Source organism: Aethalodelphis obliquidens, unplaced genomic scaffold, assembly GCF_003676395.1.
Source record: "Aethalodelphis obliquidens isolate GAN/ISIS:26980383/991018 unplaced genomic scaffold, ASM367639v1 scaffold42, whole genome shotgun sequence".
Lineage (NCBI taxonomy): Eukaryota > Metazoa > Chordata > Mammalia > Artiodactyla > Delphinidae > Aethalodelphis > Aethalodelphis obliquidens.
In genome coordinates, this window is record NW_020837986.1 from 11,110,270 (window position 1) to 11,129,543 (window position 19,274).

General features: G+C 46.3%; 2 protein-coding genes across 5 annotated transcripts in view; one reads left to right on the plus strand and one right to left on the minus strand.

The window, feature by feature from the left end:
* Positions 1–3,501, plus strand: part of PIGU (phosphatidylinositol glycan anchor biosynthesis class U) — a 126,751-nt gene extending 123,250 nt beyond the window's left edge. The window contains exon 11 of one of the 3 annotated variants that reach the window (XM_027078547.1): positions 3,386–3,501. In XM_027078547.1, the coding sequence (XP_026934348.1) occupies positions 3,386–3,405 (20 nt within the window). In that variant the 3' untranslated portion in view covers positions 3,406–3,501. The remainder of the gene's footprint in view (positions 1–3,385) is intronic. The other 2 variants (XM_027078544.1, XM_027078542.1) reach the window with 2 other exon arrangements.
* Positions 957–19,158, minus strand: DYNLRB1 (dynein light chain roadblock-type 1). Of its 2 annotated transcripts, none has more exons than XM_027078550.1 (4): positions 19,034–19,158; positions 11,072–11,147; positions 4,964–5,131; positions 957–1,319 (listed from the first exon to the last, which is right to left on the minus strand). In XM_027078550.1, the coding sequence occupies exons 1-4, from the start codon at positions 19,034–19,036 to the stop codon at positions 1,276–1,278; spliced, it is 291 nt and encodes a 96-aa protein (XP_026934351.1). In that variant the 5' UTR covers positions 19,037–19,158; the 3' UTR covers positions 957–1,275. The 2 variants fall into 2 exon arrangements, with proteins under 2 accessions (XP_026934351.1, XP_026934352.1); XM_027078551.1 differs by lacking the exon at positions 19,034–19,158 and adding an exon at positions 18,371–18,393.
* Positions 19,159–19,274: the final 116 nt, after the last annotated feature.

Below are 19,274 nucleotides of genomic sequence, written 5' to 3' on the forward strand. Positions count from 1 at the left end.
TTTTCTACCCCACTTTCTCTTTCTGGAACTCCTGTTAATCAGATGTTGAATATCCTGGACTGACCCTTTAATCTTCTAAACTTTTCTCTTCCATTTTTTCCCCCACCTTTTGGGAGATTTTCTCAACTTTATCTTGCAACTCTTCTGTTGCATTTATTCCCTTCACATTTTTTATCTTTCAGAAGTTCTTATCTCTGAATGATATTATTGCTATAGCCTCCTGTACTCTTAACCAGGGCATGAAGGGCTATGCCACTGGTTCTCAACCCTCGCTGTATGTCCAGGGAGCTTTTACAAACTGATGATGTCCAGAGCTTACTCTCAGGGATTATGATTTAATTGGTCTAGGGTAGGGCCCAAGCAGTTTGGATGACGAGTGGCCTACAGCCTGCGTGGCCGGTGCAGCCCCTCATCCCCACTGCACCCCAGGACTCGAGTCTAAGGGAAGGTGGATGCTTATCCAGGATGAGCTCACTCGGGTGAACTAGACCATCTGGGATTTCTGGGGAAGGTAGTGTGCAAAGAGCAGAGCTTTTGGAGTCAGACACCTGTGCTCCTGGCTGTGAGACCTCAGGCAAGTCATTCTTGAGAACCCAACTTCCTCATCTTTAAGATGGCTTTACCACTCCGTCTGTAGGGAACTATGTGGATGATATAAGCCACACCTGGTACTCAACAAATTTCATTCCTTTCCTTTCCTTTCCCCAGTTAAGTGTAGTCGAAAAAAAGCTTTCAAAACATTGGTGGGGGGGAGAAATGATAAAAGGGGTGGCTAGGGACAAGAGGCCCAGAAACCAGGACACCAGATATAAAACAGGTCCAGCACAGAAAGTGTGGCCACAGGTGCAGTATGGAGCACAATCCACCATGGGGGCACCGGGCTCAGCCTTCAGACCACGTGATTACACAGGAAGGGAGGCCTTTTCAACCTAGTGTTTAAAGACACACAGCAGGGAAAGCGGTTTGGTTATTTTTAGTTAAAGAAAAACAGCCTTTTCCAAGGGCAACAAAGTGAACTCAAAGTCAGAAGGAAACAGGGTGTGTGGGCTTCTCACAATCTCTTGCTCCATAAACCTGGATGGGATTTTCCTCCTGGAAAATCAGGTGCGACTGGCCAGAAGAGAGATGACTTTGGTGGGGTAGGTGGAGCTGCAGCCGGATTGGTCTGAGAGGGCTCTAAGGTGACTTCCATATGCCAGTCAGTTGACATGATTAATGCTATTATTCTTGAGGGGCATTAAATTAAGGAATGACGCAGGGAGCCAAGAGAGCGGCTTATTCGGTTGGATTCTGAATCACAATCAGGAAATAGTCTTTATCTGCAAAAGAGGAAAAATGAAAAAACAAATCACTAAATGTAAAATGGGAGAAAAACACACCACAAAGCCAATAAATCATTAAAACACCAACTGTAAAGTGGTGGTGGGGCAGAGAGGGATAAAAAGCATCAATACTCAGGCTGCTTCCAATTGCTGGGGAAACAGAAGATAAACTTGCAAATTTCCTATGGGGGCTTCTGCACATGTGGCTGCCACGAAGCGGGGCCCTCACCCTACCCGGCAGCGGTGCTCAGCAGCGCATCCTCATTTCTTTCTTTCTTTTTTTTTTATTTGGCTGCGTCAGGTCTTAGTTGTGGCATGAGGGATCTTTGTTGAGGCGTGCAGGATCTTTCCTTGTGGCGTGTGGGCTTCTCTCTAGTTGTGGCATACGCGTTTTTCTCTTGTTGAGGCATGTGGACTCAGTAGTTGTGGCTTAGCTGCCCTGCGGCATGTGGGATCTTAGTTCCCTGACCAGGGTTTGAACCCGCGTCCCCTGAATTGGAAGGCGGATTCTTAACCAGTGGACCACCAGGGAAGTCCCCGCATCCTCATTTCTAATCTTCCCAGTACCAACAGGGAGGTAGGATTATCACGTTTTTGGGGGTAGGGAAACTCAGGTTCAACGTTTCCTACAGCAATTGTTCTCAAACTACGGGGTGTGGGAATCACTTGGAAGGCTGTTTAAAACAACACTGCTGGTCCCACCCCCAGGGCTTTGGACTCAGTGGGTCTGGGGTGGAGCCAGATAATTTGCATTTTTAACAAGTTCCCAGGTGATGCTGATGCTGCACGAAGAACCACTAGTTTAAGGTTACCCAGCTAATTAGTATCAAAGATAGAATTCTAACCTCAAGCCCGCTAGTCTTGGGTTAATGTCAGTTCTGTCATAAGTTCAGTTGCTAGCCTTCCAGAGCCTCCTGGAGTAGAAAATTTCAAAGGCACCAGGTCAAAGGGGTCCAAAGCTACCTGAATTTCAGCTCTGGGGATCCAGCCAGTCAGAAGGAATGTCCATCATGAAATCATAGCAAGTCCCAGTCCTCTGGGGTGAGCCTGACTGCCTCTTACTTTATAAAAGAGGAAGTGGGAGAAGCCGGGTGTTTCAGCTTTGCCCACTTAATAATCAAACTGCAAACATTCACGAAGGCTTCCACGTGCTGGCTCTGGGTCAATCACTTCTCATACAGCACCTCAATGAATCCTTGAATCACTCTATGAGGCAGGGCCCAGTGTTTTCTCATTTTTGCTAATGAGAACACTAAGGCTCAGAGAATTAAATGACTTGCCCAAGCCAAGGTAAACACGCCAGGTGGGGTAGCTGGGTTTGACTCAGATGCTGAATGCCTCTGGTCTGCCCCCCTGCTGAACATGTGAAAAATGGCAGGACCTTGGCCATGTCTGCTTTGGGTCTGTTCAGATTCAAGCCTGAAGCTTGCTTCTTCCCATGACAATGGACATCTGGGAAGGAACAGATATTATAAGACTTAAGTTTCATGGCTAAGCAATCTGCATAAGTGAAAAATCACTAATAAAAATAGAAATAATTAACAAGCCACCGATAAAACTGATAAAAACAGATACTATTAGCAATACCAGTGTCTTTTCTTCCGAATAATCAAGCTCTACATTCAGTAATAGCACTCCCAGTGCTCTGTGGGAAGCAGTGTGTTAAAACTTGATTACACTGTGTTAACTCAGCTGTTCCAGAGCAGACACTCCTGGAAGCTTTAAGCCAAGAGATGCTGTCCACCGAGAGCCTGTCCACTTGGAGGCCACATAATTTGTCCTTGCTTCACACTGTGAGCTTCCAGGTGGGGCACAAGGTCTGCTCTGATTTGGAGGGTTGGTAGCCTAATTTCTAGGGGAGTGGAGGTTTGTCTGTAATCACACGGCATGAAGTCTTGGGAGGGATGCGAGTTCAAATCTGATTCCAAGTCTTTCTGCCCAAACTCGTGCCAACATACTCAACCAGATGAGGCATCTCAGAATACCAGAGCAGTAATGGCCCCTACTAGACACTTTACAGATGTGGAAACAGAGGTTCGGAGGTGTTCTGTGATTTGCTACAGGTCATGCTCGTAAGAGGTGAAGCCGGGAAAACAGATGCTGTGCCTGCTGCAGTCTATTTTTGCTGACAGAATCAGAGACCTCATCATTGGTCGGAGATGCATTAGACAGTGATTAAATTGATAAACAGTGTATGTATGTTTTTGGAATAAATGACTCTGAAGTTATCCTAGGTTCTTATTTGTGACTGACCTGCTCTGTCCCCACCCCTCCAGGGAGTGTCCCCAGGAGACTGTGGGCCCCTGTGACTGGCTCTATGGGTCTCTCCTTCACATCCTTCCAAGCAGCTCAACTGGACCCAAACAGGCCTGGGAACAGAACCAATATTGCTCTGCTGCAAGGAGTGATTGACCACCATCAAATACCTCAGAATTCTGCAGCCAGCCTCCTCGGCACCTGTGTTGCAAAGCCCAGGGGCAGTCAATGTCCCAGCCTCCCCACTGCCCTCTTTCATCTAGACCCCCAATCACAATCCTATCACCTCCTGCCTTAAAAAACCTCTGCTCACAGGGTCAAGTCCATGCAGCTGAGTGTGGCGTTTGAGGCCCCTTCTAAACTGGACGAAACACATCACCTCACACTCCTTCCTACACATGTCCTGGTGCCCTAGACAAGCTGCACCGCCGCCTCCATCACCACGTGCACATTTAGCTCAGGCACACTCAGCCACCGGGCTCAGCCAAAATGGAGATGGAGGGGAGAAGTAACTGCAAAAACAGTCCTGGAGGATCGACCACTCCAGGCTGCGCATGTGAGTGAGGTGAGGCAGGGCAGGGCAGGTGGCCCTGCTGTCCCCTCCTGTGGTCCTAGTCCTTATGGGCTCCTCCCACGGTAAGCATCTCATCATCCTGAGAATGATCCTAACACCTAAGACAGGTATTGTTTGCACCACACAGTCCCCAAGTGCAAGCCAAGCACTTCATGTGAAACAAAATCAGCAATCTCTTCCAGTGCTGGAGGAAGGGCTGTCTGCAGGGGGTCCAGAGAAATAGGACTATCGTTTGGAAGTGGGCAAATTAACATTTTTTCAAGGATAAAATAGCACATGGTGTTTTTGCCTCACTTTGGTTTAGAAGCACTGAATTCCTTTTTCTTCAAGCGTAGCTTTCCCACCCCCGGCACCCCCAAGCCCCACCCTGCTTGCTTACTCTTCACCTGTGCCCTCAAGACTTAGCTCAAGTGCTCCCTCCTCTGGGAAGCCTTTGCTGACCACCACAAGCAGCCACAAGCAGCCCTAATCACACCCTCCTCTATGTTCCCAAGTGCTCCTTGAATTCCCCCACATCAAGGTGAGGATTACACTGTGATGCTTATATGTCTCTCTCCCCCATGAGAACATAATTCCCCGCTGTGGCCTAGAACCCAGGATGGGGTCTGGCCTAGAGTCACTGTGAACGGGTACTTGTTGGGGATGCCAGCTGGAGACAGGCCAGGTGGTAAGGCAATCAAATCTGTACCTTCTGCTCTTCAGGCCTTTCTGTGGAACCTATGGAGACACCCATGTGCTAAGCTGTCCTGATAGCTACAGAGCATGCACTGTGAGGGTCTGCTCCTAAGTGGGGATGTGGAAGACCCCTTACCTGGTGCAACCATAATTTCATTTTTCTTGGAGCGAATTCGAAGGAAGGTGAGGTCATTCTGGGGGTCAATTTCACGCACGGTGCTCCGGGCCTTCAAGATGAAGTTGTGCATGAGGTTGGCGTACTGTGTGGTGGTGGGATTGTCCATGGTGCTCTTGATGGGAATGCCTGAGGGGAGAGAAGACAGAGACTGAGCAGAACATTGGGGTCCCTTTCTGCCCAGCTCTTAGCCCCACACCCATAATTCTAGTCTAGACTGGCAGTTAACAGTCAAGGCCCACTATTTACTGAAAGCTTGACAGGCAAGTGTTGAGCACTTGAAGTATGTCAACACCAGTCCCCAGAACTACTCTAAGGGTGGCGTCACCATCTTTACTTGCCAATGAGGCAACAGAAACTCTGAGTGGTGAGGTGGCCTGCCTGTGGTCACACAGCAGGTAAAGAGAAGCAGTGGGGTCAGGATTCAAATGCAGGCCTGTTGGCTCGACTGCCAGGCTCCTTTCACAGGGCCACATCATACTGGCTCGTTTCCAGCAAAAGAAGGAGAGACTATCATTCATAACACTTCTAACAGAAACAAGGAGAATACCTCCTACAAATCTGTAAATACTAAAAAGTAGATAGAAGAAGAAAGGTCAGCCCGTGTCAAGATAGAACCATCAGTGGTGTGATGGTTATTATTATTATTTTTTTTTATTTATTTATTTTTAATTTATTTTTATTTTTGGCTGCATTGGGTCTTCGTTGCTGCGCGTGGGCTTTCTATAGTTGCAGCGAGCGGGGGCTACTCTTCATTGCGGTGCGTGGGCTTCTCATTGAGGTGGCTTCTCTTGTTGCAGAGCACGGGCTCTAGGCACATGGGCTTCAGTAGTTGTGGCTCGTGGATTCTAGCGCGCAGGCTCAGTAGTGGCGCACGGGCTTAGATGGTCCACGGCATGTGGGATCTTCCCGGACCAGGGCTCGAACCCATGTCCCCTGCATTGGGAGGCGGATTCTTAACCACAGTGCCACCAGGGAAGCCCAGCCCAGTTATAAACACACTGTCTATACACATGACTGTGCCCCCAATTTAAAGCCTGTTTCTCTGTCTGCAAACACCCTTGTAAACAGCATTGCTACTGCTTTCAATGAGCCCACAAGTGGCTATTCCACGGGGTTAATCATTCCCCTGTTGCTGGGTACTAAGGCTGGAGTTTTTACTTAATTACTGTGCAGTGAACAACGTCCTGCATCAAGCCCTTTCTGTTTTGAGGGCTGCTTCCTTGTGATGAACTATTAAATGGACCTCCCTCACTGGACAGTGCCTATTGTCATGGAGGTGAGGAAGAGGGCTCAGCTTGAGCCACCTCAGGCCACGATTGGGTCATAAGGTGCCTATGAATCACTGTAACATGTCAGCAGAAGGCTCCATCAATGAGGCCCTGAGTGCCCACAGCTGACAGGCCCTTGTGACAAATGTGGCCCAAGTGGCTCCCCACACGTAAGTGGCTGGATTTGGGGTCCAGGACCCTGCTATCTGGCCCATAGCAGACCAGCTGAGGGATCAGCCAAAGACAGTCACCCTCAGGCCTACCCATGAGTGGCAAGAAACTGATCCAACCTTGTCTTACTAGGGTAGAGGAACATGAGAGTGGGCAGAAGAGGGCATGGTAGCAGGAGAAGCAGCTGAGTCACAGAAGCTGGTTTCAGCCAAGTGGAGTTATGAGAACAGGTTGTAGTGATCACTTGTCTTTAAGGGACAAGATGACCAGGTCACCAGGGCCGCTGTTGGGTCCTGGATGGCAACAATGTACCCACCAGAGCCCCACGAGGCCTCATTCAATAGTGGAACCCTCCTGAGGTTGGCAGTATAAGCAGCTGAGGAGAGGACTGAGCAGGAACTCTGAAATCTGATGACCTGGGCTTATACCCCGGCTCTGCCCCTTTGTGGCTGTGGCCTTACACAAGTGAACCTCTCTGAGCCTCCATTTCCTCATCTGTGCTTCAAAGTGCTGCTGTGAGGATTAAATATGGGTTAATTCATTTGAGAATATTTAGCAACAGTATGCATGTAATAAGTGTTGATTTATTATCAACATCACCCACACAGTAAATCCCATCCCCCAGGAAACTTGAGGGGCCAGTCTCGAGGCCTGGCAAAGTTTGGGTATCAAACTTCTTGACCTTCTCTTTTACATACCACAAGGCCACCTTCTCTCACGTCCCTCTGCCTCGAACTTTCTTTCCCTCCCCTATTCTCTCCTGACTCCCACTGTCCCTCATGTCTCCATCCACCCCCAGATGTGGTCAGTGCCCTCATTCTACAGTCCCGGCACCACGCAATTGTCCTTCAGAGCAGTTAACTCGAGTTTGGTATCATGCCTTTATGGAAGTGATCATTATGTTTGCCCCCCCAGCAGACTTTAAGCTCCCTGGGGGCCAGAACCAGGTCTGCTGTGCTCACCAGTGTCTTTAGAGAGACTGCATTAAGCATTTATGGCTGTTGATAAATGAGTAGACACAGGTGTACATCTAGTAGTTCAAATACTGTCATGGGACCTCCCTAGTGGTCCAGTGGCTAAGACTCCGTGCTCCCAATGCAGGGGGCCGGGGTTTGATCTCTGGTCAGGGAACTAGATCCCACATGCAGCAACTACGAGTTTGCACGCCGCAACTAAAGATCCCACACGTGGCAACAAAGATCAAGCACGGCGCAACGAAGACCCAGTGCAGCCAAATAAATAAATATTTAAAATAAACAAATACCCCAAAACCCCCCAATACTGTCATGAATGTGATCACATTTCTGCCAAGTGAGACACTGTGTAAAGGAGAAAAGAAACTAACTTCTTGTTGGCTCACTTTAAAAACAAAAGAAAACATGGAGCTGGCAGGGTGGGGATGGAGGGCAGGGACCAAAACTGGGGATAATTTCAAACAAGGATGAGATAATTCCAGATTCACAGGATGCCAGAGCTGGGGAACACCTCACAGACAGCCTAATGACTAGGCTGCCTATTCTAGGCCTTTGCCCTCACAAACGGGCACTGTGCAGCCCACAGAAGTGGCTGGTCACCTCGAAGGCATGATTTCTAATCTGGGGCTCAGATCTGTCAGGTTGTATAGCCAGGTCCTCTCACCAAACCCACCTCTATCAATCAACAATTAAAAAACATTAACAAAATTTAACAGATGTTTATTAAGCACAAACTTTGTGTCAGCATTGTTGCAGGTGCTGGCGACACAGTAGTGAACACAAGAGATAAATCCCTGCCCTCAGAGAGTTTACATATTTGAGTCTTTTATTTTGCCCTGTGTGGGTAGCAGCAGAAGATGGCAGGGGGTCTGGAGAGGTACAAATAGAATGTTCCTTACATTCTTCTTTCTTTTTTAAAAATAAATTTATTTATTTATTTTATTTTTGGCTGCGCTGGGTCTTCACTGCTGCACGCGGGCTTTCTCTAGCTGCGGTGAGCGGGGGCTACTCTTCGTTGCGGTGCGCAGGCTTCTCATTGCAGTGGCTTCTCTTGTGGGGCACGGGCTCTAGGCGTGCGGGCTTCAGTAGTTGCGGCACGTGGGCTTTAGTAGTTGCGGCACGTGGGCTTCAGTAGTTGTGGCTCGTGGGCTCAGTAGTTGTGATGCATGGGCTTAGTCGCTCCACAGCATGTGGGATCTTCCTGGACCAGGGCTCGAACCTGTGTCCCCTGCATTGGCAGGTGGATTCTTAACCACTGCACCACCAGGGAAGCCCTGTTCCTTACATTCTTGGTTAAGTCTGCTTAAACTCACACTTTTATTATGAAACACCATTTAGATATGGCCAAGGCTGAGACGTCAACAGGCAGTGGCAGGTGGTTGCTAAGTGATTGGGACAAGAGCATGTCATGATTTTAGGGGCGGGAAGCAATCCCTCTGGGCTGGGATGGTCAGGGAAGGCATCCTGCAGGAAGAGGCAGCTGAGCTGAATCATGGGGGTAGGAAAGCCTGAGAGGGGTAATAAAGGTCCCTAATACAATCATCCTTAACTGATCACCTCTAACGGAAGTCTTCAGAGGGCTTAAGGGCCCCACAGAGCAGTGAGTTCTGACCACCTCCATCTATGGCTGGGTGATCTCAAGCAGGTTTCCTCACCGCTCTCAGCTTCCAGTTTCTCATCTGAAAAACGGGCAAACACCCCTGCTTTGCAGGGTCACTGTGTGAAATGTAAATGAGAGACTGAAGTGGGAGCTCCGTGAATGGAACATAAATTAAAAATAAACACAGAGACTTCCCTGGCAGTCCTGTGGTTAAGGCTCTGTGCTTCCATTGCAGGGGACATGGGTTCAATCCCTGGTTGGGGAACTAAGATCCCACATGCCACGCGGCATTTGGGATTTACTATACATCAGGCACCGTTCTAAATGCTTCCCTTAGAAGAAAGTAGTATGACTGTCCACATTTTACAGATGAGGAAACTGGAACAGAGAGGTTATGTGACTTGTTAAGATCATACAGTTGATAAGTAAGTAGGGTCAGGATTCAAACCCAGGCAGTCTGGTTCCGCATTCCATACTCTTAGCCACTGTGCCATACTGCCACATTAGTATACAAAAAATAAGTCCTCATCATTAGTATCCAAAAGGTGGTAAGCAGTTGGAGCTATATTTTCCAAATGAAAAAGCTCAACTTTTGGGGCAGTTTTAAGGCAAGAATGAAGGCTTGTGGTTTGGAATACTACTGGAAGCTTAGGGGTCCCAGCTGGGGAGTCGGCCCCTAGGGCTGTTCCCTCCCCATCTGGGGTCAAAAATGTCCAGTCCCAGAAGAGAGTCTTTTTCTGAGTGACATACAGTCTTTTGGGTCTTGGAGCAAGAAGCTCCCTGTAGCAAGGACCAACCACTCCATTTAAGGCAGCTAAGTTCTGAAGAGGAAGGGGAAGCCTCAGGCCACCCAGTTGATCAGTGGTGGATCCGACCTGCCTCCCAGTGTCCTCTGGGCTCCCCAACCTGCTGCCTCCTTTGAACGCAATGACCTCGTGGTTTAATTAGAGTCTGACAAAGCTGGGGAGCACACTCTGCCTGGCTCTGGGCTGTCCAGGATCTGACGACTTGGAAAACAACATTCTGAGGACATGCCACCTTCAATTTGTCACCCTTGGTGACTTTCATTCTGCTCTATTTAAGTAGGCACTGTTGAGAATTCTGCCTTTCCAAAACAAGGCCCAGAATGACAATGCATACACACAGAGGCTCTCAAGGAGCTCAAACAAAGCAGAGCTGACTGAATGCACCAGATTTGAGAATCGGGGGAGCCCAGCTGGGTGACCCTGGACATGGCCTGGGACATAGTCCAGCAGCCACCCTCTGGTCCTTCACAGCACAGTGTGGGAGAAAGAGCACAAGTGTGTTCAGACAGACTTGGGATGAAATCTTGGCTCTATAATGGTAGGTGAATCAATTAAATTTCTAGACTCACTCTTCTCCACTGCAAAATGGAGACAACAGAGCTGCTTCAAGGGATAAGTGAAAAAATACGTTTTGGGAAGCACCAGCCCATGGCCTGGCACAGAATAGTTGTGTGATAATGTTAGTTCCCTTCTTCACCACGTCTACTGCAGTATGAGAAAATTAGCATCTGTACTCTTCTAGTTGTTGAAATAATGTCCCAGAAGAGGAGGGAAAACTATAGGCCCAAAGAAGTTGACAAGAGTATTATCTAGCAAAAAAAAGTAGAAACAGCATAAATGTAGGATGGTCAATAAACATTGTACTGGCAGTTAAAAATTTTGTTTATATAAACCACGGAGCAAAAAAAACCCAAAAAACCAAACAAACAAAAACTCATGAGTAAAACATATGCAAAAGAGTAACAACTATAATTATGACCAAGAGAAAATGCACCTGGACAAGGGCTGAAAAAGTATGGCATACTGAAAAGTATGATGTGTCAGGGCAGTGGGATAGAGTGAATTTTTCCTTTTTTTAAATTTAGAATTCTAGTAATAGTGCTTGGACACTAGAGGTGTTTAAAAAAAAGGGGGGTGAGAAATAGATCAGGTAATGAGAGGTTTAGTAAAAAGCAAGTGTTACGCTGTGTTGGGCTATTTTCTGGGGGCCTGCCTGCACTCAGGTCATGGCCGGAAGGAGGGTGTACCTTCTGTGTTCACCACGATGATTCCCTGCACGCCCTTCTGGCTCTGAAGTCGCTTCAGTGTCTCCTCCACCTCTGCCTGCCAGAGAGAATAAGACCAAGGTTAGGAGGGGTCAGGAAGGCTGGATCAACTCCCTCACAGCCCTGGCAGACGCATCACACATTCCAACAACAAATAAGTAACACCCAGGCACGTGGCACTTCCTGAAAGCTCCCCAGGCCTATTTGGAATGGTCTCTAGGCCACCACCAGCATCTAAACCATCATCTTCCCAGTATGGGGTGGGGCTGTGCTCCTGGCCCTTTGCCCACCAGGGGCCCTTTGCCCCTCAGCTATTAGGGAGCAGAATTCAAATACCATTCCCAGGAGTACAGACACAACCATGACTCACATATTTGGTACAGATGGGGGACAAACCAGAGGACTCCAATGATTAAAAAAAACCCAAACAGGGGTGTCTAACAGGAAGGAGACACATCATCATTTGTGGCCCAAAGAGCACAACTGAAAACACTCCAAAGGAAGCAAAATGATCCCATGAGGATAGACTCAGTGACCTAATAAGCTGGCACCTGAGATAGGGTGACACGTGGCACACAGCCATAGCAAATGCTGAGGAAGGGGCTCATTAATCCTGCATCTCCGGGTGCTATACTCTGGCACATGGAATTTGTAAACAGGGTGGACAGACTTTGGGCCCTCACCTTGCAAGCCCTTCTCTATTATTATTCCCATCTCTTTTACCCTTCCATCCACTCTCCACCTACATGTCCATACCTCCCTGTCTCCACATATTTTTACCCGAACAAGGCCTCTTCTCTGCTGAAATCCAGCAAACTCTTCTAGATCATCTAAGATATCACCTCCTCCATGAAGCCTTGACTGTACCTCTCTGGGGATGCATTAGGTGCTGCTTTACTTGGAGTCTCTATAATGGTCTGCAGAGTAGGGGTTCAACAAATAGCTGTTAAACTGAACTAGGTCTAACTCTTCCTGTGGACGGAGACTGGCCCGAAGTGTTTGTTCTCAGGAGATCCCTTCTGTACCCATCCAGAATCTAGTCAGAAGCTCCTCACAGGCCGAGAGTCAGACTATGTTGGAAACAGAGGCTCTGTTCACCAAGAGAGTGGTCCCCCACCCTCATGGGCTAATGAGTTGGCCCAGGGGGAGGAGCTTCTAAACAGTGGACGGAGATGGCACAAAGATTGTTTTTCTAGTAGGCACAAGCCTCACAATCCAGTCTCTGCCACCCACTCCCCAATGACATGTGAATACTCTCAAATGCCAGAGGGAAGGGCAAACAAGTTCCTTCTACAAAATGGCAGAGAGCCTAATGCCTCTATAATCTGGAGCCTTGGTAAAAGGACAGGGCTAGCTATGTGGATGTGAGAGTATAATACCGTGGGTTATACATGTATGGGATCATAATTCATTCAGCAGACTTTCAGTGAGCTCCTACCACACACTATTCTGGAGAGGAGCGGTAAAGTATGATAGTGGTCAAAACTATACAGTACTCAATCTGACCTGGTAACCCTCCTGGAAATTCATCCTAAGGAAATAATCCAAAAGAACTAAAAGAACACAGCAAGATGTTTGCTGCAGTGACATCTGCAATAACAAAAAAGCAGGAGGAGCTCAAAATGCCCAGTAATTAGGGAAAAGGCCAAGGAAATTTTGGAATGTCCGTTCACAGGAATATAATACATACATTAACAATGGGGATCAGAATATTTATACCACCACAAAGAGAAAGTGCTGTGAGATTGCATACATATGAAAACAAGAAGAGGGCTAGGATTATGGAAAAAAATAAAAAGTCACACTGAGAGCAGAGAAGTATAGATTAGGTTTTCGTTTCTTTCTCTTTTTTTTAAACAGCCTCTTTATTATATTGTTTCTATTTTTTATATAATAATTCCACATATATATCTATTTATTTGTTTATTTATTTGGCTGCATTGGGTCTCAGTTGTGGCACACAGGATCTTTCGTGGCGGTGCTTGGGCTTCTCTCCAGTTGTGGCTCGTGGGCTGCAGGGTGTGTGAGCTCTGTAGTTTGCAGCATGCAGCCTCTCTCCTTGAGGCACGTGAACACAGTAGCTGTGGCACACGGGCTTAGTTGCCCCGCGGCATGTGGGATCTTAGTTCCCCGACCAGGGATTGAACCCGCATCCCCTGCATTGGTAGGCGGATTTTTTACCACTGGACCACCAGGGAAGTCCCCATTGTTTCTATTTAAAAACTTTTTTTTAACCCATCTCTCTGTGTATCCAAGCGATCAGACATCTCTGATTTGGGAACAGGGCTCTGACATTCTCAACATTATGAGAATAAGAATATATAGGAATAAGTAGGATGGCAATTTAGGACAGCTCAAACAATCTGCAATCAGACTGGGGAGGGGGCAGGGCTTCCCTGGTGGTGCAGTGGTTGAGAGTCTGCCTGCCGATGCAGGGGACACGGGTTTGTGCCCCGGTCTGGGAAGATCCCACATGCCGCGCAGCGGCTAGGCCCATGAACCATGGCCGCTGAGCCTGCGCGTCCAGAGCCTGTGCTCCGCAACGGGAGAGGCCAAAAAAAGGAGAGGTTTGGGTAACAAAAAAAAAAAAAAAAAAAAAAAACTGGGGACAGGGCAAACTAAAACCAAAGATGCCAGAATCGAAGTCCAAATTACCCCTGGAGATTGGAAAGTGAGGCTGAAATGAAAAAGATGAAATTTCATAAGACTGCTATTCATTCAATAACTATATGGGAAACTTCTATGTGCCAGATGTTGTTTTAGGCCTAGGGATGCTGTATTGAGCAAAATACGACAAAAATCCCTGCTCTCATGAAGCTGACATTGGTGGGTGGGGGGAGGGAATCAGACATTAAAAAAAAACATAAATAAAATACAAATGTCAAATACAGTAGGGATGGGGGATCTGGAATGCAGGGGATGATGGCAATTTTAAACAAGGTGGTCAGAGAAGGCCTCACTAAGGTGATAGTTGAGTAGAGATCTGAAAGGAAACGAGGGAGCTAACCATGCAGATTTCTAGGGAGAGTGTTCCAGAAAAAAAGCAAAAGAGCCAGTGTGGCTGAGGGCAGTGAGTGGCAGGCAGCCAGATGAGGGAGGGAGCCAGGATCAGACTAGATTTCAGGGGGCCTCATAGACCAGAGTAATAACTTTGGTTTTTAATGGGGAGGGTGTGAGGAGCCACTAGCAGGTTTTGAGGTGAGCAGTGACAAGATCTCTTTCAAAAGGATGGCCCTGGCTGCTGTGTGGAGAATGGACTGCAGGGGGCAAGCACAGCCTGCCTGAGCCCGGGGCCTGGCATGTACTGCTCCTTCTGAAAGCAGCAACCTTCTCTCCCTCACTCAACCACTTGATGTAACTAACTCCCAACTCTTTGGACTCAGCTCATGAGCCTCCTATGGGAGGCCTTCTCTGACACCTGCCCCTCTTCTAGGTACCCACGCACCCTGACTCCACTGCATTTATCACAATGGACTGTAACTGCCTGTTTTGCATCTGTCTCCTCCTCCAGACCCAAGGCACCCTGGGAGCAGGAACCTAGACTTTGTAATCCCAGTACCTGGTACAGCATAGGCTCAACAGATACTTAAGGAACAAATAAAAACCATTTCTACAACTATGTTTTACAAAAACCAACCTTTTTAAGTACAGTACCCAGGGTGAAAAGGAGCTAAGGTTTAGTTAATCCTAAATTTAATGAGAACCAACTACTGAGATCTGACTGCTTAAGAAGTAAACACACTTACCAAGAAAGGGAGGACATATACATATACTCAGAATCTGCTACAGGTCAGATATTAGGATGAATGTTTTCAGACACGTCTCATCTGAACCTTCCATGGTTAGTATGATCTCCATTTTACAATGAGAAAAACTAAGGTTCAGAAAGGAGAAGAGTTTTTGCCCAAAAATACACAGCAGGTCAAGAGAAGAGCTGAGGGACTTCCCTGGTGGTGCAGTGGTTAAGAATCCGCCTGCCAAGCCAGGGGACATGGGTTTGATCCCTGGTCTGGGAAGATCCCACATGCCGTGCAGCAACTAAGCCCGTGTGCCACAACTACCGAGCCTGCACTCTAGAGCCCATGAGCAACATTACTGAGCCCGAGTGCCACAACTACTGAAGCCCACGTGCCTAGTACCCATGCTCTGCAACGAGAAGCCACCACAATGAGAAGCCCTCGCACTGCAACAGAGAGTAGCCCCCACTCACTGCAACTAGAGAAAAGCCCAAAATGCAGCCCCAAATAAATAAATAAATAAATAAATTTAAAAAAAAAGAGAAGAGCTGAATATACCACTGACCACAAATGATGAGGTCCCAGTCCTCAGGGAGTTCACATTTTGGTGGAAGAGAACTTCAAAAACAAATGACCAAGATTCTTGCAGGGTACAGGGATGGGGTGGGGGTGGGGGGGCGGGGGGGACAGGAGGATGCTACTTGACAAGTGTGGTCAGGAACACCTGAAGATGTAATCTTTAACTAAATGATGAGAAAGAAAAGCACTCCACACAATGGGATGAAAGCAAAGGCAGTGAACTGGGAAGGAGTCTGGCATGTTCAAAGGAATAAAGAGAACCAGTAATGCCAAGGTTTTTGATTCTTTGCTAATCTGACAGGCAAAACCCAAGTAATAGGAAGCCAACTTTTCTTTAATGTTTAAGAATTATCAGTGAGGTTCGTCAGAAAAATAAAAAACAAAAAACTTATCAGTGAAGTTAAAGGGGAATTTGCTTGCATCTCTCCTTTTTTGAGTCTTGATTTTTCCATATATCTTATTGATTTTCAAAAACTTATGTTAGAAATATTAGACTTTTGTCCATCATATAAATTACATTTCTCCCACTTTTCAAATGTAACCTTATGATTTTTTTCAATAATCAGAAGTTCAAAATTTTTATGTAGTCAAATTTAATAAAAACTTTTTCCTGGAAGACTAGAAAATAGCTTCTCCAATCTGACCCCAACCAGTAGTGTGGGGCTAGGCCTGGGTGAGTGGGGCTCATGAGGTCTAGAGGAGGCACTGCACACCTGCTTTCAGGAGAAAATGCTTAAAACAAACTTCAAGTTCAGCCCTGAGGAGCCAAGAAAGAAAACAAATGATGCCAAAAAGACACAAGCAGCAACAGAGACATCTGCAGATGGGAAAGGAGTCCTAGTTAGGCATCCAAGTCATGCCACCTTTGTCTTTAAAGTTTGTCATCCCTGCAGTGCTAGCCAACTGGTACCAGAAATATCTGAGTGGATATTCTGGGCCGGCTCACATCCCCAAATTCCTGTCCTGCTCCTAGAGACAGCCCAACTGGTATCCTCAGCACCCGGACTCTTTATTACTATTAACATGGGTGTCTGCATCAGAGAAGGGTTCTCTAGTTCCCAGCTGCATGTTGCTGACAGACAAAACAAACACACACACACACACGCAAAACAAACAAACAAACAACAACAAAAACAAGCAGCAGTAAAACTCCAAGATTATTCATTGGTTTGGCACAGGAGGGATAACCATCTGAAGCAAATGATTCACAAAGCAACTGTGACCAATTTGACTAATAAGCATGAAATTTTTAATTGCTATAAAACAAAAATGAATTAAAAGGAGGGAAAAACATTTGCATCAAATAGAATAAAGGAGTAATTCCAAAATATCACACAGAATGATTATGTTTTTGAATGCTGGCAGTATTATGGCAAAACTGGTATGAAGGCAATACGACCTTTTGGGAAAGCTACAGGACAATACTATTGCGAGAACCTTAAGTGCTGGTCCCCTTGCCTCAGAAATTCTTTTCCTGAGAATTTCTCCTAAGGAAATAAACTAATAAATTAAAAAAAAAAAGACAAAGAAAACAAACTCTATGCATTCAGAGACATTCATCACAGTGTTATCTCTGTTAATGAACTAGAAGCAACCCAAATGTAAACCAGGGGAATGATTTGGCAAATTATGGTAAAAATATTTCATTGACTATTATGTAGTTACTAAAAATGATTCATTACAAAGATGATGCAGCAATAAAGTTATATGTCTTTGGACATTAAAACAAACAGAAACAAAAAACTAGCAGGTACATCTTGAAAAATAAGCATATGTGAACAAAGAGGAAGGAGAACGTACAAAGATGAAAATGCTTGTGTGATGGAGTAAAACTGGATGCTAATTATGGATGATTTTTATATCACCTCACCATCCTAAGGGGCAATTTGTCAGTTTCTACCAAAATGTTGAAATATGCATGCCAGAAGTACTACTACTACATAACACTAACATAAGTGCAAAAAAAAAAAAAGACAAAAATAATACTGCAGCATTGCCTGGATTGAAAAACTGTAAACTATCTAAATGTATATACTGCAATAGAATATGAATACAGTCCTTTAAAAGAATGAAGTAGATTTGTATTTATCGACATGGAAAAATATTTGATATCTTTTAGTGAACAGTAGGTTGCGGAATGAGATTATCTATACATATTAGCCTAAAGTAAACTTAATATATATAAATACATATGTTCCAGTTTCATGTAATAAACAGGCTATATATAAATGTGCTTATGCACTAAACAAACCTGGAAGGAAACACACTCACTGTCAACAGTCATTACCAGAGGGAAGTGAGATAGGGACTACCTACACTTTCTACATTACATACTTTGGTACTGCTTCAATTTGTTAAACTGTGCATCTAAATATGTTTTGCTTTTACGAATATCAACACACAACAGCATGGTACAGGTTGCAGGAAGCTACCATTTGTATAAGAAAAAGAGGGGGCATATATACATGCTTGTATAGATATATTAATAAAAGAAACTAACAATGTTTCTGAAGGAGACTGAGGCTGGGTGTCAGGGTTGGGTGGGAGATTTATTTCTCACTTAGATCCTTTCAGATTATTATTATTACTTTTTTTTACTGTAAGATTTATTTGTTAAAAATTTTTTTTAGTTTAAAAATTGATGTGCAAGATGAAGTTACTTCATCTATACTATAAACTAGCTAACTATATAAAGCAAAGTATACAGCTAAACTATATAAAGCAAAGTATACAGCTAAACTATATAAAGCAAAAACTGAAGAGAAAATGACTAATAGGAGTAATATGCCTAATTATAAGTCGTCACCTCCAGGTCACGGCACTGTTTCTTATTCTTTTTCAATTTTTCTTATAGACTTCAAATTCTTAAATAAGATTTCCGAAAACCATTCACATGACTTAACATTTAAAAGGTCTTTTCAAGTTTTTTACAAGTTAGGAGGATTAAACACACAAGAAAACAAACCTGTAAAGGCGTAAAGAGCCCACAGTTCTAGCCAGGAAGGCAGGAACCCCAAGGGTGGCTCCCGCTGGTTTCTGACTCATGCACCATGTCCCAGCGTCTCGAAAGAACCACAGGGAGAGAAAGGCAGCAGTCGAGCTTCTAGGGTTCAAATACACCTCCGCCATTTCCTGGGGCAAGGCACTTAGCTTCACCAGGCTTTAGACTCCAAGTATGTAAAGGGGGGATAATGGTCGTACCTACTTCACACAGCTATGGTGAGGAGGAAGGGCAAGGTAGGTAAAGCGCTTAGCAGTGCCTGACACGAATTAAGCTTCCCGGAAGTGTAATCATTATTGTTGTTATCTCGCAACAAGGCCCAGGATGCTAGGAGGCAGAGGCCTGCGGGCCTGCCTCCCCATCTCCGTCAATCCTTCGCCGAGGCCCAAGCAACTGCTTCCGGTCTAGGGACAGCGGGATCCGGTGTCCCCTCGGTCTAGTCTGGAGGCCCGCGCCGCCCCAGTTCCGACCTCCAGACAACTCGGCCCCGGCCCCGCCCAGCCCCGCGGATACCCAGTCCAGCGCTAGGAGCCGCCCCCGGAGGATGGAAGGCCAGGCTCAGGGTGTTGGGAAGTCGTGCTCGGCCACCTCCCGGCCGCCTGCCACAAGCTCCCGGCAGACACTCACCATCTCGGACCGATCCGGTAGCTCCGCGTAGCCAACCCTCAGCTCTGTCCCGCTGCCTCTCTGCGCCTGCGCACAGCCCCCTGTCAAGGCGGACAGCCTCGGTAGCCTATCAGGAGCCAGCGTGGGACGGCTGGGCGGGAGGGTAGGTGGATCTTAGCTGCCCCAGGGCTCGAGGGGAACTTGCCCTGTGCCGTCCGAAGATGAACAGCAAAGGAGCACTTAAGCTATGGAAAATTCCTAA